The sequence below is a fragment of the Apostichopus japonicus genome, chromosome 4, assembly GCF_037975245.1.
Source record: "Apostichopus japonicus isolate 1M-3 chromosome 4, ASM3797524v1, whole genome shotgun sequence".
Classification (NCBI taxonomy): Eukaryota; Metazoa; Echinodermata; class Holothuroidea; order Aspidochirotida; family Stichopodidae; genus Apostichopus; species Apostichopus japonicus.
Window position 1 is genome coordinate 636,877 of NC_092564.1, and position 27,005 is coordinate 663,881.

A 27,005-nucleotide genomic window follows, 5' to 3' on the forward strand; every position below is an offset into this window, starting at 1 on the left:
AGCAAAAGAAAGAAAGAAACAATGTTGAACAATGCCTCCACTTTAAGGATTTATTCAGACATTTTGATGCCCTGCACTCTTAATAAATTGTCACTTCTGACCATATATGACAGAATATCATGCTGTGACTTCAGAAAGAACAAACAAAATAACTTTGAAAAACCAATTTATATCTACAGTTTAAAGGATGACTTTCTAAATTAATTTTGAAATGTTGCAGATCACTGCAAAACACTGCTGTCAGTCCCAGACTCCTTGAATCATGATATAAAAACTGAACTTCTGTCAAAATTCATCTTTATAGGATATCTGATATTTAAGTGTCTTAGGGTACACACAGGTGGACAAATAGCCATGTTTCTGTACAACAGAGCTGGACCTGTTTTATATTTGACAGAGATCATAATAAAATAGATAAATAGGTTTGACCACAAAACATTTGTTCATTATTGCTTAGTGTTGTACCTGCACTACTACCCTATGACAAAGGAAGAACACAAGAGAAGGTGTTGCATGGGTCCTGGTAGAAGTACATGTTGCTTACCTCCTGTTTTCCTCCTCAACATGTTTGAGTTTAGATGTTACATGAGAAAGATGGGCATCTGCCTCTCTCTGCTCCAAGGTTACCTTTAGTAGATCTGACTGACAACAGGCAAGCATCTTCTTACACTGATCAGATCTACATTCCTGTATCAAATAAAACAATAAACAGACAACAGGCAAGTACCTTCTTACATTGATCAGATCTACATTCCTGTATCAAATAAAACAATAAACAGACAACAGGCAAGTATCTTCTTACATTGATCAGATCGACATTCCTGTATCAAATAAAACAATAATCAGACAACAGGCAAGTATCTTCTTACATTGATCAGACCTACATTCCTGTATCAAATAAAACAATAAACATACAACAGACAAGTACAGTATCTTCTTACATTGATCAGATCTACATTCCTGCATCAAATAAAACAATAATCAGACAACAGGCAAGTATCTTCTTACATTGATCAGACCTACATTCCTGTATCAAATAAAACAATAATCAGACAACAGGCAAGTACCTTCTTACATTGATCAGATCTACATTCCTGTATCAAATAAAACAATAAACATACAACAGGCAAGTATCTTCTTACATTGATCAGATCTACATTCCTGTATCAAATAAAACAATAATCAGACAACAGGCAAGTACAGTATCTTCTTACATTGATCAGACCTACATTCCTGTATCAAATAAAACAATAATCAGACAACAGGCAAGTATCTTCTTACATTGATCAGACCTACATTCCTGTATCAAATGAAACAATAAACAGACAACAGGCAAGTACCTTCTTACATTGATCAGATCTACATTCCTGTATCAAATAAAACAATAATCAGACAACAGGCAAGTATCTTCTTACATTGATCAGATCTACATTCCTGTATCAAATGAAACAATAAACAGACAACAGGCAAGTACCTTCTTACATTGATCAGATCTACATTCCTGTATCAAATAAAACAATAAACATACAACAGGCAAGTATCTTCTTACATTGATCAGATTGACATTCCTGTATCAAATAAAACAATAATCAGACAACAGGCAAGTATCTTCTTACATTGATCAGACCTACATTCCTGTATCAAATAAAACAATAAACATACAACAGGCAAGTACAGTATCTTCTTACATTGATCAGATCTACATTCCTGTATCAAATAAAACAATAATCAGACAACAGGCAAGTATCTTCTTACATTGATCAGATCTACATTCCTGTATCAAATAAAACAATAAACATACAACAGGCAAGTATCTTCTTACATTGATCAGATCTACATTCCTGTATCAAATAAAAACAATAATCAGACAACAGGCAAGTACAGTATCTTCTTACATTGATCAGATCTACATTCCTGTATCAAATAAAACAATAAACAGACAACAGGCAAGTACAGTATCTTCTTACATTGATCAGATCTACATTCCTGTATCAAATAAAACAATAATCAGACAACAGGCAAGTATCTTCTTACATTGATCAGATCTACATTCCTGTATCAAATAAAACAATAAACAGACAACAGGCAAGTATCTTCTTACATTGATCAGATCTACATTCCTGTATCAAATAAAACAATTAACAGAAAACAGGCAAGTATCTTCTTACATTGATCAGATCTACATTCCTGTATCAAATAAAACAATAAACAGACAACAGGCAAGTATCTTCTTACATTGATCAGATCTACATTCCTGTATCAAATAAAACAATAATCAGACAACAGGCAAGTACAGTATCTTCTTACATTGATCAGATCTACATTCCTGTATCAAATAAAACAATAAACAGACAACAGGCAAGTATCTTCTTACATTGATCAGATCTACATTCCTGTATCAAATAAAACAATAATCAGACAACAGGCAAGTACCTTCTTACATTGATCAGATCGACATTCCTGTATCAAATAAAACAATAAACAGACAACAGGCAAGTATCTTCTTACATTGATCAGATCTACATTCCTGTATCAAATAAAACAATAATCAGACAACAGGCAAGTATCTTCTTACATTGATCAGATCTACATTCCTGTATCAAATAAAACAATAAACAGACAACAGGCAAGTATCTTCTTACATTGATCAGATCTACATTCCTGTATCAAATAAAACAATAATCAGACAACAGGCAAGTATCTTCTTACATTGATCAGATCTACATTCCTGTATCAAATAAAACAATAATCAGACAACAGGCAAGTATCTTCTTACATTGATCAGATCTACATTCCTGTATCAAATAAAACAATAATCAGACAACAGGCAAGTATCTTCTTACATTGATCAGATCTACATTCCTGTATCAAATAAAACAATAAACATACAACAGGCAATATCTTCTTACATTGATCAGATCTACATTCCTGTATCAAATAAAACAATAAACAGACAACAGGCAAGTATCTTCTTACATTGATCAGATCTACATTCCTGTATCAAATAAAACAATAAACAGACAACAGGCAAGTATCTTCTTACATTGATCAGATCTACATTCCTGTATCAAATAAAACAATAATCAGACAACAGGCAAGTACCTTCTTACATTGATCAGATCTACATTCCTGTATCAAATAAAACAATAAACAGACAACAGGCAAGTATCTTCTTACATTGATCAGATCTACATTCCTGTATCAAATAAAACAATAATCAGACAACAGGCAAGTACCTTCTTACATTGATCAGATCGACATTCCTGTATCAAATAAAACAATAAACAGACAACAGGCAAGTATCTTCTTACATTGATCAGATCTACATTCCTGTATCAAATAAAACAATAAACAGACAACAGGCAAGTATCTTCTTACATTGATCAGATCGACATTCCTGTATCAAATAAAACAATAATCAGACAACAGGCAAGTATCTTCTTACATTGATCAGACCTACATTCCTGTATCAAATAAAACAATAAACATACAACAGGCAAGTACAGTATCTTCTTACATTGATCAGATCTACATTCCTGTATCAAATAAAACAATAATCAGACAACAGGCAAGTATCTTCTTACATTGATCAGATCTACATTCCTGTATCAAATAAAACAATAAACAGACAACAGGCAAGTATCTTCTTACATTGATCAGATCTACATTCCTGTATCAAATAAAACAATAATCAGACAACAGGCAAGTATCTTCTTACATTGATCAGATCTACATTCCTGTATCAAATAAAACAATAATCAGACAACAGGCAAGTATCTTCTTACATTGATCAGATCTACATTCCTGTATCAAATAAAACAATAATCAGACAACAGGCAAGTATCTTCTTACATTGATCAGATCTACATTCCTGTATCAAATAAAACAATAAACATACAACAGGCAATATCTTCTTACATTGATCAGATCTACATTCCTGTATCAAATAAAACAATAAACAGACAACAGGCAAGTATCTTCTTACATTGATCAGATCTACATTCCTGTATCAAATAAAACAATAAACAGACAACAGGCAAGTATCTTCTTACATTGATCAGATCTACATTCCTGTATCAAATAAAACAATAATCAGACAACAGGCAAGTACCTTCTTACATTGATCAGATCTACATTCCTGTATCAAATAAAACAATAAACAGACAACAGGCAAGTATCTTCTTACATTGATCAGATCTACATTCCTGTATCAAATAAAACAATAATCAGACAACAGGCAAGTACCTTCTTACATTGATCAGATCGACATTCCTGTATCAAATAAAACAATAAACAGACAACAGGCAAGTATCTTCTTACATTGATCAGATCTACATTCCTGTATCAAATAAAACAATAAACAGACAACAGGCAAGTATCTTCTTACATTGATCAGATCGACATTCCTGTATCAAATAAAACAATAATCAGACAACAGGCAAGTATCTTCTTACATTGATCAGACCTACATTCCTGTATCAAATAAAACAATAAACATACAACAGGCAAGTACAGTATCTTCTTACATTGATCAGATCTACATTCCTGTATCAAATAAAACAATAATCAGACAACAGGCAAGTATCTTCTTACATTGATCAGATCTATATTCCTGTATCAAATAAAACAATAATCAGACAACAGGCAAGTATCTTCTTACATTGATCAGATCTACATTCCTGTATCAAATAAAACAATAATCAGACAACAGGCAAGTATCTTCTTACATTGATCAGATCTACATTCCTGTATCAAATAAAACAATAAACAGACAACAGGCAAGTACAGTATCTTCTTACATTGATCAGATCTACATTCCTGTATCAAATAAAACAATAAACAGACAACAGGCAAGTATCTTCTTACATTGATCAGATCTACATTCCTGTATCAAATAAAACAATAAACAGACAACAGGCAAGTATCTTCTTACATTGATCAGATCTACATTCCTGTATCAAATAAAACAATAATCAGACAACAGGCAAGTATCTTCTTACATTGATCAGATCTACATTCCTGTATCAAATAAAACAATAATCAGACAACAGGCAAGTATCTTCTTACATTGATCAGATCTACATTCCTGTATCAAATAAAACAATAATCAGACAACAGGCAAGTATCTTCTTACATTGATCAGATCTACATTCCTGTATCAAATAAAACAATAAACATACAACAGGCAATATCTTCTTACATTGATCAGATCTACATTCCTGTATCAAATAAAACAATAAACAGACAACAGGCAAGTACCTTCTTACATTGATCAGATCTACATTCCTGTATCAAATAAAACAATAATCAGACAACAGGCAAGTATCTTCTTACATTGATCAGATCTACATTCCTGTATCAAATAAAACAATAATCAGACAACAGGCAAGTATCTTCTTACATTGATCAGATCTACATTCCTGTATCAAATAAAACAATAAACATACAACAGGCAATATCTTCTTACATTGATCAGATCTACATTCCTGTATCAAATAAAACAATAAACAGACAACAGGCAAGTATCTTCTTACATTGATCAGATCTACATTCCTGTATCAAATAAAACAATAAACAGACAACAGGCAAGTATCTTCTTACAATGATCAGATCTACATTCCTGTATCAAATAAAACAATAATCAGACAACAGGCAAGTACCTTCTTACATTGATCAGATCTACATTCCTGTATCAAATAAAACAATAATCAGACAACAGGCAAGTATCTTCTTACATTGATCAGATCTACATTCCTGTATCAAATAAAACAATAATCAGACAACAGGCAAGTACAGTATCTTCTTACATTGATCAGATCTACATTCCTGTATCAAATAAAACAATAAACAGACAACAGGCAAGTATCTTCTTACATTGATCAGATCTACATTCCTGTATCAAATAAAACAATAATCAGACAACAGGCAAGTACCTTCTTACATTGATCAGATCGACATTCCTGTATCAAATAAAACAATAAACAGACAACAGGCAAGTATCTTCTTACATTGATCAGATCTACATTCCTGTATCAAATAAAACAATAATCAGACAACAGGCAAGTATCTTCTTACATTGATCAGATCTACATTCCTGTATCAAATAAAACAATAATCAGACAACAGGCAAGTATCTTCTTTCATTGATCAGATCTACATTCCTGTATCAAATAAAACAATAAACATACAACAGGCAAGTATCTTCTTACATTGATCAGATCTACATTCCTGTATCAAATAAAACAATAAACAGACAACAGGCAAGTATCTTCTTTCATTGATCAGATCTACATTCCTGTATCAAATAAAACAATAATCAGACAACAGGCAAGTATCTTCTTACATTGATCAGATCTACATTCCTGTATCAAATAAAACAATAATCAGACAACAGGCAAGTATCTTCTTACATTGATCAGATCTACATTCCTGTATCAAATAAAACAATAATCAGACAACAGGCAAGTATCTTCTTACATTGATCAGATCTACATTCCTGTATCAAATAAAACAATAATCAGACAACAGGCAAGTATCTTCTTACATTGATCAGATCTACATTCCTGTATCAAATAAAACAATAATCAGACAACAGGCAAGTATCTTCTTACATTGATCAGATCTACATTCCTGTATCAAATAAAACAAACATACAACAGGCAATATCTTCTTACATTGATCAGATCTACATTCCTGTATCAAATAAAACAATAAACAGACAACAGGCAAGTATCTTCTTACATTGATCAGATCTACATTCCTGTATCAAATAAAACAATAATCAGACAACAGGCAAGTATCTTCTTACATTGATCAGATCTACATTCCTGTATCAAATAAAACAATAATCAGACAACAGGCAAGTATCTTCTTACATTGATCAGATCTACATTCCTGTATCAAATAAAACAATAATCAGACAACAGGCAAGTATCTTCTTACATTGATCAGATCTACATTCCTGTATCAAATAAAACAATAAACATACAACAGGCAATATCTTCTTACATTGATCAGATCTACATTCCTGTATCAAATAAAACAATAAACAGACAACAGGCAAGTATCTTCTTACATTGATCAGATCTACATTCCTGTATCAAATAAAACAATAAACAGACAACAGGCAAGTATCTTCTTACATTGATCAGATCTACATTCCTGTATCAAATAAAACAATAATCAGACAACAGGCAAGTACCTTCTTACATTGATCAGATCTACATTCCTGTATCAAATAAAACAATAAACAGACAACAGGCAAGTATCTTCTTACATTGATCAGATCTACATTCCTGTATCAAATAAAACAATAATCAGACAACAGGCAAGTACCTTCTTACATTGATCAGATCGACATTCCTGTATCAAATAAAACAATAAACAGACAACAGGCAAGTATCTTCTTACATTGATCAGATCTACATTCCTGTATCAAATAAAACAATAAACAGACAACAGGCAAGTATCTTCTTACATTGATCAGATCGACATTCCTGTATCAAATAAAACAATAATCAGACAACAGGCAAGTATCTTCTTACATTGATCAGACCTACATTCCTGTATCAAATAAAACAATAAACATACAACAGGCAAGTACAGTATCTTCTTACATTGATCAGATCTACATTCCTGTATCAAATAAAACAATAATCAGACAACAGGCAAGTATCTTCTTACATTGATCAGATCTACATTCCTGTATCAAATAAAACAATAATCAGACAACAGGCAAGTATCTTCTTACATTGATCAGATCTACATTCCTGTATCAAATAAAACAATAATCAGACAACAGGCAAGTATCTTCTTACATTGATCAGATCTACATTCCTGTATCAAATAAAACAATAAACAGACAACAGGCAAGTACAGTATCTTCTTACATTGATCAGATCTACATTCCTGTATCAAATAAAACAATAAACAGACAACAGGCAAGTATCTTCTTACATTGATCAGATCTACATTCCTGTATCAAATCAAACAATAAACAGACAACAGGCAAGTATCTTCTTACATTGATCAGATCTACATTCCTGTATCAAATAAAACAATAATCAGACAACAGGCAAGTATCTTCTTACATTGATCAGATCTACATTCCTGTATCAAATAAAACAATAATCAGACAACAGGCAAGTATCTTCTTACATTGATCAGATCTACATTCCTGTATCAAATAAAACAATAATCAGACAACAGGCAAGTATCTTCTTACATTGATCAGATCTACATTCCTGTATCAAATAAAACAATAAACATACAACAGGCAATATCTTCTTACATTGATCAGATCTACATTCCTGTATCAAATAAAACAATAAACAGACAACAGGCAAGTACCTTCTTACATTGATCAGATCTACATTCCTGTATCAAATAAAACAATAATCAGACAACAGGCAAGTATCTTCTTACATTGATCAGATCTACATTCCTGTATCAAATAAAACAATAATCAGACAACAGGCAAGTATCTTCTTACATTGATCAGATCTACATTCCTGTATCAAATAAAACAATAAACATACAACAGGCAATATCTTCTTACATTGATCAGATCTACATTCCTGTATCAAATAAAACAATCAACAGACAACAGGCAAGTATCTTCTTACATTGATCAGATCTACATTCCTGTATCAAATAAAACAATAAACAGACAACAGGCAAGTATCTTCTTACAATGATCAGATCTACATTCCTGTATCAAATAAAACAATAATCAGACAACAGGCAAGTACCTTCTTACATTGATCAGATCTACATTCCTGTATCAAATAAAACAATAATCAGACAACAGGCAAGTATCTTCTTACATTGATCAGATCTACATTCCTGTATCAAATAAAACAATAATCAGACAACAGGCAAGTACAGTATCTTCTTACATTGATCAGATCTACATTCCTGTATCAAATAAAACAATAATCAGACAACAGGCAAGTACAGTATCTTCTTACATTGATCAGATCTACATTCCTGTATCAAATAAAACAATAAACAGACAACAGGCAAGTATCTTCTTACATTGATCAGATCTACATTCCTGTATCAAATAAAACAATAATCAGACAACAGGCAAGTACCTTCTTACATTGATCAGATCGACATTCCTGTATCAAATAAAACAATAAACAGACAACAGGCAAGTATCTTCTTACATTGATCAGATCTACATTCCTGTATCAAATAAAACAATAAACATACAACAGGCAAGTATCTTCTTACATTGATCAGATCTACATTCCTGTATCAAATAAAACAATAATCAGACAACAGGCAAGTACCTTCTTACATTGATCAGATCTACATTCCTGTATCAAATAAAACAATAATCAGACAACAGGCAAGTATCTTCTTACATTGATCAGATCTACATTCCTGTATCAAATAAAACAATAATCAGACAACAGGCAAGTATCTTCTTACATTGATCAGATCTACATTCCTGTATCAAATAAAACAATAATCAGACAACAGGCAAGTACAGTATCTTCTTACATTGATCAGATCTACATTCCTGTATCAAATAAAACAATAAACAGACAACAGGCAAGTACAGTATCTTCTTACATTGATCAGATCTACATTCCTGTATCAAATAAAACAATAAACAGACAACAGGCAAGTACAGTATCTTACATTGATCAGATCTACATTCCTGTATCAAATAAAACAATAATCAGACAACAGGCAAGTATCTTCTTACATTGATCAGATCTACATTCCTGTATCAAATAAAACAATAATCAGACAACAGGCAAGTATCTTCTTACATTGATCAGATCTACATTCCTGTATCAAATAAAACAATATACAGACAACAGGCAAGTATCTTCTTACATTGATCAGATCTACATTCCTGTATCAAATAAAACAATAAACAGACAACAGGCAAGTATCTTCTTACATTGATCAGATCTACATTCCTGTATCAAATAAAACAATAAACATGAAATACATTACAGACAATTGAACACGGAGCCACAAGGTTGTGATTCTTCGCCATGTGTATGTATGAGAACAATCAATGTAACATAGCACACACAGAGCTTTATGTTTGACTACTCTATAGACAGACATTAGTATTACTGGAACACTGTACAGTAGCATGCTGAAGCTTACAAACACTTTGGTACTGTAAATAGACACTTGCCTGGATGTTTCCCAAGAGAATTAATAATAATAATAATTATTATTATTATTATTAAACACTTTGGTAAATAGACCCTTTCCTGGATGTGTTCCAAGATAATTGCAGACATTAAACTCTATTGTTAAATTATAGCATAAAAGTGAAAGGAAGAAAGTGCAGTTTATGTTCATGTTTGTTTTGATGAAATAACATGATCAAGAGTTAACACATGTGTCTAACATTTGTTGCATATTTTGGACAACACTGATGATTACAGGCTAACTGCTCTATACAAGAGACCTAGTTAACTTGAAAAGTATATAAAATATTCTTCTGAAATATAAAATTTGTCTACTTGTTACAGACTTTTCATGGCATTGTCATGTCAATTGCACTACATGAATCTCATACTGTAAGTTTAGATTAGACAACAACAACTTAAAAATATCAGTCAAGCACTTCCTTACTCCAGCCCCATCTGTAAAATAATCCTCTGGCAGGTTATAACCAAATTAGCCTACAAACCTTAGACGTGTGAGGTTTGTGGTCCTCCTGATGACAATTGAAACCTACATTACTCAGGGGTGCCACTACACGATATATTAGCATTTAAAGGCATCTATTTGCCTAACACCAACTGAAATTTTAGGCAAAGTGGTTTTAAGTATGGCTTTATAAAGTTCTATAGAAAATCTACAGGTTATGTTCAGATGTTCCATCTCTTTTATTAGCATACTGTAATCATTTACTACACAATTGTTTTAATTTCCTGATGCATATGTTGGACACATTTAATTATTGAGAAGGAAAGTACTGTGGAGAGATTGGATATTCACTAAACTTGAGGCAACCCCAAACTCCTTTAAGGTTCATAAATTTGCACACTGGAGTTTACCAGAAGAGTGCACATTTATAAATACATCCTTCCTATAATCAATGTTAACATGAGTGCATGTTGACCTGGGTCATATACTGCTTCTACAGCTTCTAAGAATGGAGACATCATGAGGTACACATTCACATTCCTTGCTATTGTTGAGAGTCACCCATGCATGCATTGTTTATAAACATTGACTTGTGAACTGAGTAGTTAATAATCAAAATTGGGAGTTCCATAAAACAATAGGCTTTTTATGGCCTAAAATTGATAAATGATTATTTAAGATTGATTTTATGATCAATTTGCAATGTTTCACATTAAAAAAAATTGTATAGCAGCAAATATTGTGTTTTTGACATAAAGAGATTTTTTACTTGTCGAAAAGAAGTTTGACAGCCGAATAAAACTGCTGATAAATCCATAGATAAAACAAAGCACATCGAAAACATACCAAACCTGAACATTGCCACTCAGACCAAGCCATGTAAGAAATACACATTCAATTCATGAAAGAAAATAAAGTTTGGTAATTATTCTACATGATTCCAACAATCTAGGCTTCTAATAAGTGAGGTTCTGCTGGTATCCTTCACTTTGTTGGCCATTCTGTTTGTACGAAAAATGATAAGCTCAGCTTTTGAATCTTTGGACACCACATATGGGACCAGATTATGTCTTTTAGTTTTCAGGTATTCCATCATACATGTTGGTCATTATATATCACATTGTCTTCTGATTTGATACAGTGATTGTTGGGCTCAGTTGGAGGGAGATATACTTTTCTACAAGTTTACAGTACAGTTTTCAAGCTGACTTGTACACACATATTCTGGTAAGTACATGCATCTATCAATTACACTATACTACCAAATGCAACTGATGTCATCACAAAATTACTATATATACATTTGTTGCCCAAGAAATCTAGGCCAACTTCATTGCGAGGGTACAATCACACAGTTTATGTTTCCAATTAACACAGAAGTTACAATCACCTTAAAGCTACTGTACACTGTGGGGCATGACTGCATGTATTAAACATGGGAGATTTCTCTCAGATAATACTGATCTGTTTAATTTGGCCTACATCTTGACATACACTGTTACGACCATTAACCATATTTTGTGGGAGTTGTATCATTTTTTTTTTAATGGCAATTTTCATTTTTCTATCAGTGTTATCAGGGAAAATCTCCTCTATGACAGGAATCCAAAATTTTAACCCTAGATAATTTCGATGACATAAAGAAAGACGGTAACACAGTGTCACGTTTGACAACTACAAAAATAACGCAAAATAGAACTTCAAATGGAAATATACAAAAATCGAAACGCTCAGTGTAAAGTTATTGCTATTATCAGACAGAACAATAACACATGACACAAAAGAGGCAAGAATGTGCATTTACTTTTTTAATCCCATGCAAGTTAAGTCTTAGGCTTCAACCGTGTTGGTTTACTGTGTAAATGCCCATATACATACACACATCTATGTGTTATTAGCTATATGCATTTGCCTGAGTCGGGTTCCCAGATACCCAATACCCCACCGAACATTTCACCGAACAAAAAATGGTGTAACTGCATGTTTTGATTAATCAAGACACGCGAATACGATAGATTAATTTCATGAAATAACTTTCTTGTGTAGATGGTTGTTTTAACTACTTACTATTTCAAGTTTTAGCCATTCTTAATAATTCTTTTTCGTGTGTGGATAAAATCACTCAACACCAAAAGCGAAAATATTATACTGGTGAAAACTACTCAAAATTGAAACCTTCAATCCATCGCAACAGCAACAGTGTACGTAAAATACTAAATTCCATCTTCAAATCATAGCAGAAACCTTCCAAACAATTGCTGGCTTCCAACTAATTGAAAGTTGTAAACAAGGCTACAGTAGGCAAAGAATGCTTTTCTTTTTTTTGCAAACCGATGGTTAGGCAAAATTTCCCAATTGACTTAGTGTGGTGTTAGGCTACCATGTGGTCGAAGATAGTAGCAATAAATGAAAGTATTCCATGGATGTTTTAGTTCCAGCTAACTGCATCACAATTTGAGCAACTAGACAGATGGTTAGGCTAGATTTCCCCATTGACTTAGTGTGGTGTTAGGCTACCACGTGGTCGAAGATAGCAGCAATAAATGAAAGCATTCCATGGATGTTCTAGTTTCAGCTAACTGCGTTACAATTTGAGCAAATAAACAGATGGTTAGGCTAGATTTCCATGTTGACTCTTTGTGATATTAGGCTACTATTTGGTCTGAGATTTGTGGGGATTTACGCAAACATAGTTTGTCGAGTGCATGTGTCTTTGTTGTCATCAGGCAGCTAGCGCTGGTTGTCCATGGCAAGTTATTTCCTCTCATATAGTTATAGTTACTGTATAACGTTTTTCATTCATTTATTTCATAAAAGGAAAGACTGGCAAGGAAATTTACAGTTTGTCAACATGGATTACAGACGAGATAACAAAACAAAAATAATCGCAAGTGGCTATTTACTAAACGTTTATTCCAAATACGATCGTTTAGGGATGAATCGCTACACAGTCACAGCTGTAATGTCTGTTAAATTCAAGTTGAGAGCTGAAATTTATTACTGGAAATCCTGTCTTGGCAACTTTGGTGATGCGAGATTCCCGTTGAAATTCGTTAAAAGGAAAATAACCGAATTTCTTCGTTTTTATTGAAATTCCCTGATTTTTATCGAAATTCCCCGAATTTAACGATTGGTTATCCCAGTCATTTCCTTCGTGGAATTTTCAACGATGCGTTGAAATTCTTTTTTAAACGAAATAGAAGGTCAATATGTGGTTACGCGAAACGTTGGAAAACGCGTAACTTCGTTTATTAGTATCAATTAGACTTTGGTACAGTCGTTTAAAGCAAGAACATTTACTTAAGCATTCTCAGGCGTGCATGAGTAGTAACACTCAAAGAAACATGTAGTAAAATTGATGGCGGACGTTTTCTAACTGTGAACCCCAAACACAGTAACATAAGTCTTAACTTCGCCAGGCCGTCTGCAAGGTTGCAGTACAAGCTATGTACCATGAGGCACCCTTCCAGATAAGTTGAAGTGCTGTTTAACCATTTAAATAACAATGAATGGACATATAAACTTGGTTAACTTGCAGATTACGAAAAAAATTATTTTTAAGAGATGTAAATTTGGTTTTTTATTAGAGTTGAAGTATGAAACTTTGTTTCCAAGCGAAAACATGTTACTTCAAGCAAAATAAAGATGCCTCGCCCATTCTGCGAGGACACTTCCATTTTTCAAAAAGGCGTTTTCTCTTTTTATTTTTTCTATTTTGTTTAATATAGATTTGGCATGAGACATGTTACTCATGTTAACTTTGATGGAATAATTTTATACCAGAAGTGGAAAAACTAAACAGTTATTACATTCATTTCGGATCATTTCCGAACAAGATAACACAAAATTAAACACACACAAAAAAACGACCTTATTGAATGAAAATATACTGAAAACCATATCGCAAAAACACAAAATCGCTTATAACTATAATAGGGATTTCCTAAACCGAATTTTTATGCGCTCTATCCACCTGTGTCATTTATGAGCTTCTCTGACGTAAGCTGCAGTACGTAATTTCTCTATACCAGTTCCGCGAAATTTATTTACTCAGTAAACATCGTTCATTATGTTTTCTTTCACAACAAATATTCAAAGTTGTGCTCCACACGCTTCACAGATATTGTTTTATGTCGTTCATTTTCAATTCTACTTTAAAATTACATTTTCGAATGATGCATTGCATGCCTTATCAAACATTCCTGATTAGTAAAACTAAGGAAGGATATTCAAATATATATTATTTTCATTTGATATGATTTTATGAGCTGTTCCACTTGAAAAACGATGATAAAACCGAAAAACAAAACATTTACTTCTCATGTGACGCATACCGGGAGACTCATAAAAACACCCCCTTCTCATTAAATTAAATTTACATGCCGTCAGGCCAGTTGAAAGCCCTCCCCAGTAATGTTTGATCAGCTCTTCCCAATATACAATACTCAAATAAGCAATGAAAATATATTCACTTTCCACAGATTTTTCCCCAACGGTGGGCCCCAAGCCACTGCTTTATTTTCTTAGTAGTCATGGAAACAATTGTTTGCAACTCTCTTGCTGGCCAGGTGTTTTCAAGTTTTATTAATAGCACGACTTCTGATTGGTTCATTCAAGATAAACTTTCTATCCCTGCTGGATTGTTCTACTTATATATATATGAATGAATATTTTGTTTTCAATTAACTTAGTTACAGGTAACATCCATTCCATTACGAACAGTAGGGGTAAAATAATGTTTGCTTCTAGAGGCAGCCAGCCAAAGGTTCTGCAGTGCTAAACCCCCCATGAAGATAAATACAATGCTAATTAATGGATGGTAGGCATGAATTTGACAAAGCCAGGTTTATGATTGGACTAAGCCTCTCAAAAAAGTTTGGTCGCTGGGGATATCCAGGGTAGGGAATGCACATGTAAGCAGCATACTGTAGGTGGCCCAGACCCAGGCTGCGACCTTAATTACCAGGGCAGTCCATCTGCATTCGCGGGCAACTTACAGTAGCTGGGTTAGGGGGGAAAATAACAGGATGTTTTTTATTTTGCGTGCATTGAAGCCGGGGGGGGAGATTTTTTGGACGGAATGCGCTCTCAGAAAAGTTTGAAAGTGAGTGCGGTTCTGTAGTAAACGGTACTGTTGTACGTCAAGTAACACAGGAATTTATTGGAATAAATATCTCTTTGATATCCAGCTACGACTGTTTCATTGTGGATATTTTTTTTTTCTTTTTTTTTTCTGACGCTGCGTTCCTTGGTGAGTTAACTTAAACTTATCTTAGTTTAATACTAGCCTATAACTTAAGAGTCGTAGAATGTGCTTGTTACGATCGACCAAGACTAGTTTTTATTATCCTAGCCAAATCATTTTTCAAACACCTAGTACAGAACTTACTCTGTCTTATATACAATCAAACTTTTGCAACGTTTGTAATATTCCTCGGCAACTTCTGGTATAGTCTGAAAACGGCTGTAGTTACACTAAGGATTCAACGCAAGTCACAACCTTGATATGTCTAGAATTGCCTTTGCAGTTTTTGATCGCGATAACTTTCGTGGAAATTTCGTTGAAACTTCGTTGACAACCGTGCCCGCAGTAGTCTAAATCTTGTCAACGAAATTATTCGTTTTTTATCGATTTTCAACTTTTTTTATCGATTTTCGACTTTTGTTATCGATTGTTGTTTTTTTTTCAACGGGAGTTAAGCGAAATCAGTACTGTAGGTGGCATAGTGATCTGCCATTTATGTACATTGAACATTTTATATTCAATATTTGGTCCGGAGGTTGTACCTGTTACCCGGCCGGATACTGATAACGGGTACCCGGTTCCGATTTTTTGCTACCCGACTCAGGCCTAATATGCATACACACACCGATGTACTCATAAGCTATATATGTATCTATACACCCCAACATGTTAATAAGCTATATATACACACATACTAAAGTGTTATTAAGCTACACATACTGTGCACCCTAATTTTGAGACACATTGCATATCACTTGTATACTGACCCTGTAAAACATGTAGTAAAACCACCAACAACATAATCCTGTTAGACCAAGATATCTCCATTCTGAAGTTATTTTAAGACCAAGTAGATTCTAAGTAGATGTTGTGTCTACTAGAATAGTACATGTTGCTCAAATGTCAACATCTTGTATTGTTCACCTTTACAGAGGACACCTCCTTTGGTTACGTTGCTTTAAGGTCCAAAAGTTGACACCCAGGATGCAAACTGGACTTTCGAATTCCTAACATTTTTAGACAATTGTTTTGATGATTTACATCTCAAATACTAAATTATAGCCACATCTTCCAAGTACCATGTGACAAGTAGATGTCCATGTAACAAAACATTGAACTTTGATGCAATTAATTATTCAATTATTAAGTTTCACTTGGTGAAAAAAAATAATAAGGCTATCTCAGCTTGAACAACTGCAATATCATAAATAATAAAATCATTTGACAAGATACAACATGTGCTTATCATGTGATATGAGGTCATACCAATGTTGGGGACACATGAGGGTGTTAAAATAGGTTAATTGGTGTGATTTGTACTCAGTATGTTTGAAAAAGCGCAAAGAATCCGAGCAGACCCAACCATTTCTCCTCCACACTATAGGTATACAAGTAATGAGAGAGGTTGTGTTATGGTAAACATAGCTGATTAATCTTAAAGTTCCTAGGCATGATATAAAGTAGTAAACACATGATTTATCCTGGATGTACGTTTGGTCCTTTGCCATGATGACAATTTAGAATTAACAATTAATAATCTTAATTTCTTAACGATTGGAGATCAGCAGGAGAGATTTAATTGGTAAACAACTTACTGTATTCTCTGTGGCTTCGGTCACTGCTACTAGATCAGCACAGTCAGTAGAATGATCCACCAAAGTTTTAGCTGTGACTGGTGGCTGTATCAAGATGGATGTTTGAATACTAACATCACTTCTCACAGTATCTACTCCTGAGATGCTAACTTCTTCCTCATTCCAACATCCTCTATTGACAGTCTGTATCATCTTATGATTCTCTGACAGTCTTCTACCTGCCTGAACAAAACTTGTATGTATTTCATCTTGTCGGTGGCCCTCCATATTGAATTGCTTTTGACTGCTACAGGCTCCCATTTCCTTCTCTTCATTCTCCATAATGAGTTCTCTAAGAGCTCTAGTATCATCAACCTCATCCCAGGTTTGACACTGTGATGATGAATCATCCCCCCACCCCATCTCCCCCTCCTCTCCTCCCTCTTCTACTTCATCCACCACATACCAACTTCCATCTTCAATCTTCATCAATCCTTGATTCCCTCTCCCACCACAGCGGTTACTGCTTTCCATATCACCAAACTTGAGGTGTTTACCAGGACTATGTAAACTATTAGAGACATTGGCAGCAGCTGGATCTTCCCACCCACTAGTATTCAACATTTTATTCTCTCTAGGCTCATCTTTACTTGCTACAACACATTCTTGTTTTTCTCTATCAAAGGCCACCATTCCTGTCTCTTGGACACATTTCCAATCTTCTGTGGACTTATCAGTCATCAAACTTGGATTCATTGTTTTATTTTCATCCCTAACCACATAGTCTGTCTCGTGATCATCTAACACACTCCTTCCACTGGCATAAGATTTAACCTCACAAGCACCTTTCTCTTGAGTATCATTCCCTGGTTTTTCCTGTTTCATGATCTCTGATTCCTCTCGTTCTGCCTCTCTCCTCTCATTCCAGTCCCTCTTATCGTTCCTGGATGATCTTCCATCAAAATCTGCAGTCAACGGTGTTAGGCTGGGGGTATTTTCAGGTTCAAGCGTTTCTATAAATCAAATATATCAAAATGTATCAATGTGAATCTAATCTGCTTCATTTTTAATATACAGAGCTCATTACTACTGTGTGAAATAGTACAAGTCTTCTCTTTCATAGTATGCAGGTTTTGTTCTGTTCTTGTCGAGAATTCCTTTGTAGTTAACCTGCTAAATACTGTATTACAGATTGTTGTCATTGAGTTAGAAATATTTAATGTGCCTGTTGGTCATTTTTCTTGAGGGGAGTGGAGGGAAGGGGTGGGGAGGGAAGGGGTGGGGAGGTGCATTTGTTCTATGTTATAATTTGGGTTACTTTCAATAAAGTGAAGTTTAAGATGCATAAAACAAGTCAGCTACTGTTGAGTTCTGTAGGTATCAGGACTTTTCTGCACTTTCATTATGACTGTAATTAATATTGTCATTCAACAAACATTTAGAAAATAAATTAGGGTAATAACAATCAGTTTCTTCTTCAATAATTGTTTTCAGGTCTTCAATGTGAATACAGAGTGCATATAAAAGCATATTGAATGCATTGGATTAAAATAAGTCAAACTGAACTTGCAGAACCAGCTGAGCAAGATTTAGTTGACAGAAGAGACAATTAAGCAAAGAAGTCACAACTAGAAGGGAAAGGTAAAAATGATACACTTGTCAAGAAGACTGAAGCAGATTTATATCAAAATGAAAAATGATGAAGTATCTTGATGCCAAAAAGTGCCAGTCATTTGAAAACATGGAAACTTAATATCACACTTTATTATATTTGTCTGTATACCAATCTTAATAGTTCATGGAACCATACATCCTTAATTAAATGATGAAAAATGATGCTCAAAAATGAAATCCAACCTTATATTACAAAATCCAACTCACAGATGCAGAAGATAGTTTTCTAGACAATAATATTTACTTTCACTTAGACTAGTTTTGAGACTTTGTTTAATAATCAACTACAACCAGCTAATTACATTTTTTAGATCCCTTTTACTGTTTTACATGATATATGAGTTCTCATCATTACATAATGCAAAACAAACACAACAAGAGATTTGTTTTCTTCCTTGACCTCATAAAAATAAATAGAAATTAAGGAAGATATTCTGTTAATATACTCTTGAATGAGTTTTTTTAGTCTTTACATTTAAAATGACCAGAAGGCCAATTGCAGGTATCATCTTTACAAAGTTTTAAGACCTTGACCTACGTTGACTTCTACTGACTTGACCTTGACCTATGTTGTCTTCTACTGACATTTGACCTTGACCTATGTTGTCTCTAATGACATTTGACCTTGACCTATATTGTCTTCTACTGACATTTGACCTTGACCTATGTTGTCTCTAATGACATTTGACCTTGACCTATGTTGCCTCTAATGACATTTGACCTTGGCCTATGTTGTCTTCTAATGACATTTGACCTTGACCTATGTTGTCTTCTAATGACATTTGAACTGCACCAGTTTACTGCCTTATGGAATCTACATTCTAAAAAGTTCAACAAAGTCATTTCTGTTAGTTCTTTTACTCACTAAGGTGGATCTACATAATATATACTAAGATCAATAAAGCTTTACTTCTGCAGTTATCGTGCTTACAAGTTTCAGACTGAACTCAGTTGACCTTTGACCTCCACCATTTGAAATATGGTTCTTGCACACTCAATCTTCAACCAAGATGTACTTTGTGAGTTGTCATACATGGTTACAAGCTTTGGCATAACACACAAATACACAACACGCACTCCCACACACTCGCCATCACCCTCAAAAGTTGTTATTGCATCTAAACATTTAATTAACTGTCAAATTGTGAAATTTTAATGCAATCCATTAATTTATTAATAAGCTGTTTGAACAGAGCAGGAGTTTGCTTGGAGCTCTAAATCATGTTGATTAATGCAGACACAATCACATTTGTGCAAATATCACGAGTACTAAATTAGGATAATAAAATCCTCTTTCCAGATTTCTTTGGTGGTTTTTTTCTCTCTATATCTTGCTTCACATCATCAAGGATTCAAGTCACTTTATATACTTGGATGCATATTCATGAAATGAGATACTGTTGTTCTAATTAATATTGTGCATAGCACTTTAGCAATAATAATTTATTCCTTTTTACCATAATAAGTGTTAAAATGGGGATTTGTCCTCACTTCCCCAGATTAAACGTCAAATTCAAGGACTTCTATGACCCCCAAAGATTCTTCCTTTTCCCGACTGTTACAGAACAAGTGGAAATCATGCATAAAATAGGTATTGATAGGATGGAATGATATAGAGACAGACCTGGATGTCTTTAATATTTTACAACTTGTGGCAGTGACTGCATCTGATTAGTATCCCTTTATGTTGCACTCACAAAGAATAGCTAAACTATGTATGATATATATCATATGATATAATATTCATACTCCTTAGATTGGTAGGCATGTAACTAACTTGATGACCCCCAGTAAGTACACTCCCAATGAAAGATATGAAAGCAACCAGACAAACATGATTTGAAGCTTTCATTCTAAATAAGGTTCACTGAATATTGCAAGAAGGAATAGGTTAATAACAACACTCAGGGTCATTGGTAAAGATTCATTCATCAGAGAAATTTTTGATATTATCCATGACTACAGTGTTTCTAATACATCTTAGGAGCAGATGGAAGCAGCAGGAACCTTCAAACATACTGTATCATCAGATGTATTTATGTATATTAAGTTTAACTCCCTTACTTGTTTTAGAAATATCCCATTATCCTCAGGGAAACACACTCATCAGACAGAATGTAAGGAAGTGCTAAATAACACAGCAAGTATCAAAGTAATAATTTAAATTAGAATTTGCCAAAATGCGACCCAGGGCACAAAAAGACAATCTCCACAAATCATTTTCTTCCACAATATTCATGAAATTAGTTTGGATGTTTATATCTAAAAAGGTTTATGCTGACTTATCAATCAAACTGCTGAAAAGTTTATGTTTGCCCTCAAAGGAACTTTAAATCTGAACTGACATAAGTCATAGAATTAATGTGGTAGACAAACTGTCTGTCTGATCCACAGATATTATGTCAACAAGATTCCTTGCTTGAGAGAAGATGAATGGAAAGTGGTTGAAATAATCATGATACTGTAAATAAACTGAGGATGAGGAGGAGTACAATATCTAACCATGTACTGGATAACAGCAGCCCTATTTTTATTTTTCTACTTGATAAATATTGCCATACGGAGGTGGGGAGTATATAATGTGAATGAGATTATAATACAACCAGAAAGCCAACTAGATTTGTATTACTTGCCTCATTTCACATGAGAACATGTCATATTACACTACATACAAAAGTTTACATTTTGACCATTGCTGAATGCACATGATCACCAAGGTTCTTATGCTCACATCGACCTGTTTAAAAGATTATCATACTATCTCTTGACCTCAAATGTCCATAGACCTTCAAAGAAAACAACAGGAATCTTCTAGTTCACCACTAGCTTGAAGTGTATTTAAGCTTTACTCTTGAAGTTATAATGTTTATAAGTTTTCCAGAAACTGGCCTCTGTTGACCTGGAAAGAACTTTGACCTCCACAGAAAACATCAAGTACTCAATTGGTAATCCATAAAATGGATCCAAATGCAAAGTGTGACTTCATCCCACCTTTACTTTTGTTCGCAAGGTTTTCAGACTTTGACCAGTGTTGACCTCACATGACCATTGACCTTCAAAAAAGAGTATCTAGGGTTCTTGTACTCACTTAGATGGACCATGGATCTGCGTACCAAGTATGAAGTTCATCCAAGCTTCACTTTTAGAGTAAGAGTGTTTGCAAGCCAAAACATGACACACAAGGAATAATTTATTCGAGAACACATAGCAGCATGCTATTCAAAATGGGCAAATTGTCACAAAAGTGCAAACTTGTACATCAGTTTTTGTACTCATGAACTATAGTATTTTATAACAGACAAAGTTCAGAGCCTTCCATACCATGCACTACACAATATTTGAAGGCCAAAATATTACTCAACAAATGCAAGTACACGGCCTCATCTTACTATAGGTTCCTGTTGTCTTTGGCAAGGAATTAAAAGGGACCTTTATTAAATGAACATTGTCTGGATATAATTAAACAAATATTTACTTGTCATGATTAAGGATAATCAAAGAACAATCAATCAATCATGAATGATGATTATAATAATAATAAATAATAATAATAAAAGAATAAACAAATTGAAGGCAAGAGAATAGTTATTAAAGTAACAATTCACATAAGTGTTTCTTAAATATTTCATCATGGAAAATCATGAATAGGTTCTATTACAACAAATGCTATATATCTATTTGTGATTGTGTATTATACACCCTGTGGTTTGCAAAGCATTGCGATACTAGAGACAATTCTTTTTACTATTATCCATCAGGCCAATGTTTTTGATACTGGGTAGTCTAGAACCAGGGAAAGAAAATATGTCAGCAGTTAATAAGGGTGGATCTGCTCACAGTTGCTGTTTCAGACCATAAATCATTTTACATAAATATATAAGTTGTAAACAAAGATACAAAGAGAACTAACTAGAAAATAATGTCATTAAACCAGTATTGGAGAACAAAATATTCTTATATATATAAGAAATTGTATAACTAAATCAGTTATCACTGCCACAGGTCTGAATTCCATTCTAGTCAAACCAAAACTCCTTGTTCATTCAAACCTTGGATCAATTAGTAGGGGCTACAGATATATCTCTTAAAGTAGCTACGGAATCAGTATTTCATTGATGGGTGTGTGGGGGGGGGGGGGGGAGATTTCAGACTGCTTTCATGAATGTTTCAATAAATATTTAAGTTAAAACGATCAATTTCCAATACTGTGAATAACAAAACAAAAACAAAATAAAGAGAGAAAGTTGTTTGTATAGGTCCAATTTAACATAGAGAAAACAATTGATGTTAAGACAAAGAAGACGTCATGATAACTGGTACTGACCATTCTCTGATGAGAGACAGGGATAATACTGACCATTCTCTGATGAGAGACGGGAATAATACTGACCATTCTCTGATGAGAGACGGGAATAATACTGACCATTCTCTGATGAGAGACGGGAATAATAATGACCATTCTCTGATGAGAGACGGGAATAATACTGACCATTCTCTGATGAGAGACGGGAATAATACTGACCATTCTCTGATGAGAGACGGGAATAATACTGACCATTCTCTGATGAGAGACGGGAATAATACTGACCATTCTCTGATGAGAGACGGGAATAATACTGACCATTCTCTGATGAGAGACGGGAATAATACTGACCATTCTCTGATGAGAGACGGGAATAATACTGACCATTCTCTGATGAGAGACGGGAATAATAATGACCATTCTCTGATGAGAGACAGGGATAATACTGACCATTCTCTGATGAGAGACAGGGATAATACTGACCATTCTCTGATGAGAGACGGGAATAATACTGACCATTCTCTGATGAGAGACGGGAATAATACTGACCATTCTCTGATGAGAGACGGGAATAATACTGACCATTCTCTGATGAGAGACAGGAATAATACTGACCATTCTCTGATGAGAGACGGGAATAATACTGACCATTCTCTGATGAGAGACGGGAATAATACTGACCATTCTCTGATGAGAGACGGGAATAATACTGACCATTCTCTGATGAGAGACGGGAATAATACTGACCATTCTCTGATGAGAGACGGGAATAATATACTGACCATTCTCTGATGAGAGACAGGAATAATACTGACCATTCTCTGATGAGAGACAGGAATAATACTGACCATTCTCTGATGAGAGACGGGAATAATACTGACCATTCTCTGATGAGAGACAGGAATAATTACTGACCATTCTCTGATGAGAGACAGGAATAATACTGACCATTCTCTGATGAGAGACAGGAATAATACTGACCATTCTCTGATGAGAGACAGGGATAATACTGACCATTCTCTGATGAGAGACAGGAATAATACTGACCATTCTCTGATGAGAGACAGGAATAATACTGACCATTCTCTGATGAGAGACAGGAATAATATACTGACCATTCTCTGATGAGAGACAGGAATAATACTGACCATTCTCTGATGAGAGACAGGAATAATATACTGACCATTCTCTGATGAGAGACAGGAATAATATACTGACCATTCTCTGATGAGAGACAGGAATAATATACTGACCATTCTCTGATGAGAGACAGGAATAATATACTGACCATTCTCTGATGAGAGACAGGAATAATATACTGACCATTCTCTGATGAGAGACGGGAATAATACTGACCATTCTCTGATGAGAGACGGGAATAATACTGACCATTCTCTGATGAGAGACAGGGATAACCTCCTTCTTCTATGTCAGATAAAGAAAGATCTTCCCAAGAAACAGGAGTAGTCTCTGAGAAAAAGAAATATGAGGGAAAGAATCAACTTGCATTGTTTGTCTCTAGAATTTAATTAACTGCAAAGATTTATAAATTACCATAACACATTGTGAGAGTCTAATAGTAGAACACAGCCGACTCATGACTGCTGTTTCCTAACACAAACAAAACAGTATACCATTTAACCACTTAAAACCTTTGCACTCGCACCACATATATGACTAAAGTCAAAGATATACCTTGAGGAATGCTAGCATTATTAATACCAGTTACTGTGATACAGGCTAACTTAAAACTCCCACAGTCAGCATTACAATAGTAACGACAAACCATAATGTAACTTTCTTTAAGCCAGTTTGGCAGGTTTCATCAGTCACCATAGAGTTGGCTCCTGTAACTTGATCCTTGTTGAAGTCCACGGATGATCATATCAAGTATAATCTTAGTTCTTTCAGGATTCAAATTTATTGACCAATCCAATCTAATGTTAAATTTCTTTCTGTCACCAATCAAAGGCTCCACTGCTTAAAATCCTATAAAACACATTTGATAAAAGTTGAGCAAGTCCACCACTGCAATGAAACTCCCTAAATGTTAACGAAGTCATAAACATCACTACCTGTTTGCTCCTCCACTTGATGTTTGGACATGTCTGCGACATCATCATCCTAAAAGTCAAGCAAAAAGGGGAAGAACTTTCAAATTTTCCCAGATGAGACATAAAATCTAGGAAGAAGAGCATATATTGAAGGCTCACTGTTACTATGTACAAATTTAGCTTTATTCAACACAAAGGCATTTTGCTTCCCTTCCCCCCCCCCTCCTCCCACCTCACCACCCTCCTTTTTGTTTTTTGTTGTTGCTACTTCATCTGTTTCATGCTAGTATTTTAAGACTAAAGCTCATTATTACTCCTAAGGTTAACACATTTGGAAAATTACAAAAAGATAAAAAACATCAGACTTTCTGTAACGTTACAATATTTAGAAATTAATAACACAAAATGAAGAGAAGTGCACCAACATCCTGACATACCCATGCAATCAAGTATATGTCTAATTCAACATCCAAAAGTATGTTTGTCCTATTTTTAGCTATTAAATTTTAAGATAATACTTCCTCAAGGACACATCTTCTTTTCTTGGCACTTACGTCCATAATTTGAAATGCAAAAATTCCCAAAGTATACAATAAGGTGAAAATCCATCTGCATAATATTCATAGTAACACAAGATAACCAATTATACACTTGAAGAGTTTAAACTTACACTGACCTCCAATGGCATGCAGTAACACTCCTTCCAACTCAGCATCAAACATAAATTATTAATTTTGCAGAGCTGTCACAGGACAAGTCCCTAAAGCACACTGTTGCCACATTAGAAGTAGAAATCTATAGAAAGGTTTATTCTGAATTGATGAATACCACAGACATAACAAATTATGCCAAAACAGGAGAAATTTAATCGAAACTCATTATGAACTAAGAATCTGTTGTCATCGTAAATTTGTTTCGAACTTGTAACAATTTACACGAAAAAGCAAGTTTCTTACTTTATGTTTAATTATCATATTTCATGTATGAATTCAGGTTGCAGAGTACTATGATGATGTAAATTAGCTAGTAGTAGTTTGTAATTTAAACTATTAAAGGTGACAGAGGCAGGTCATGTTCCTCTGGGAACAGATAGTGATGATTTGCCTATAATTATTTCATCTACGTTATAGTTTAAGTGAAATTAATGGTATTAGTGACAGCAAGGACCCCAATGACCAATGAGTTTGTTAGAAGGAACAGGTGGAGAAGGTGAGAGTTTCCATTAATACAGCTAGTAGTACATTTCATAAGCTGAAGTCAAAAAGACAGGTAAATCCATCAGTCTTTAGTATTCAAAGGTTACATGGTATCAATGTTCACAGCGAGTGGTTAAGCATGAAGGCCTACTTGATCATGATGATCGTAACGGTGGTGATGGCTATGACGGTGGTGGCGATGATGTTGGCAATGCTGGACTATCATGTGGAATGTTTATAACTGTCCAATAAACTACCTTGTCGTCAGTGATGACTCTTCAATCTAACTATATAGTAAAACTTTCATGGCAACCAAATATTTCAGATTTT

The 27,005-nt window shown here is 34.2% G+C and overlaps 1 protein-coding gene across 5 annotated transcripts in view; it reads right to left on the reverse strand.

The window, feature by feature from the left end:
• The window catches only part of LOC139966046 (uncharacterized), a 78,033-nt gene that overhangs the window by 29,788 nt on the left and 21,240 nt on the right, over window positions 1-27,005 (reverse strand). For 4 of the 5 annotated variants that reach the window (XR_011792426.1, XR_011792424.1, XR_011792425.1 and 1 more), the window contains exons 5-8: window positions 25,501-25,549; window positions 24,815-24,895; window positions 17,470-18,461; window positions 545-687 (exon numbers count right to left, since the gene is read on the reverse strand). Coding sequence is in view for 2 of the 5 variants with exons in the window: in XM_071968682.1 (XP_071824783.1) it covers window positions 545-687; window positions 17,470-18,461; window positions 24,815-24,895; window positions 25,501-25,549 (1,265 nt within the window). In the remaining 3 variants the exon portion in view is untranslated. The remainder of the gene's footprint in view (window positions 1-544; window positions 688-17,469; window positions 18,462-24,814; window positions 24,896-25,500; window positions 25,550-27,005) is intronic. The other variant, XM_071968684.1, reaches the window with a different exon arrangement.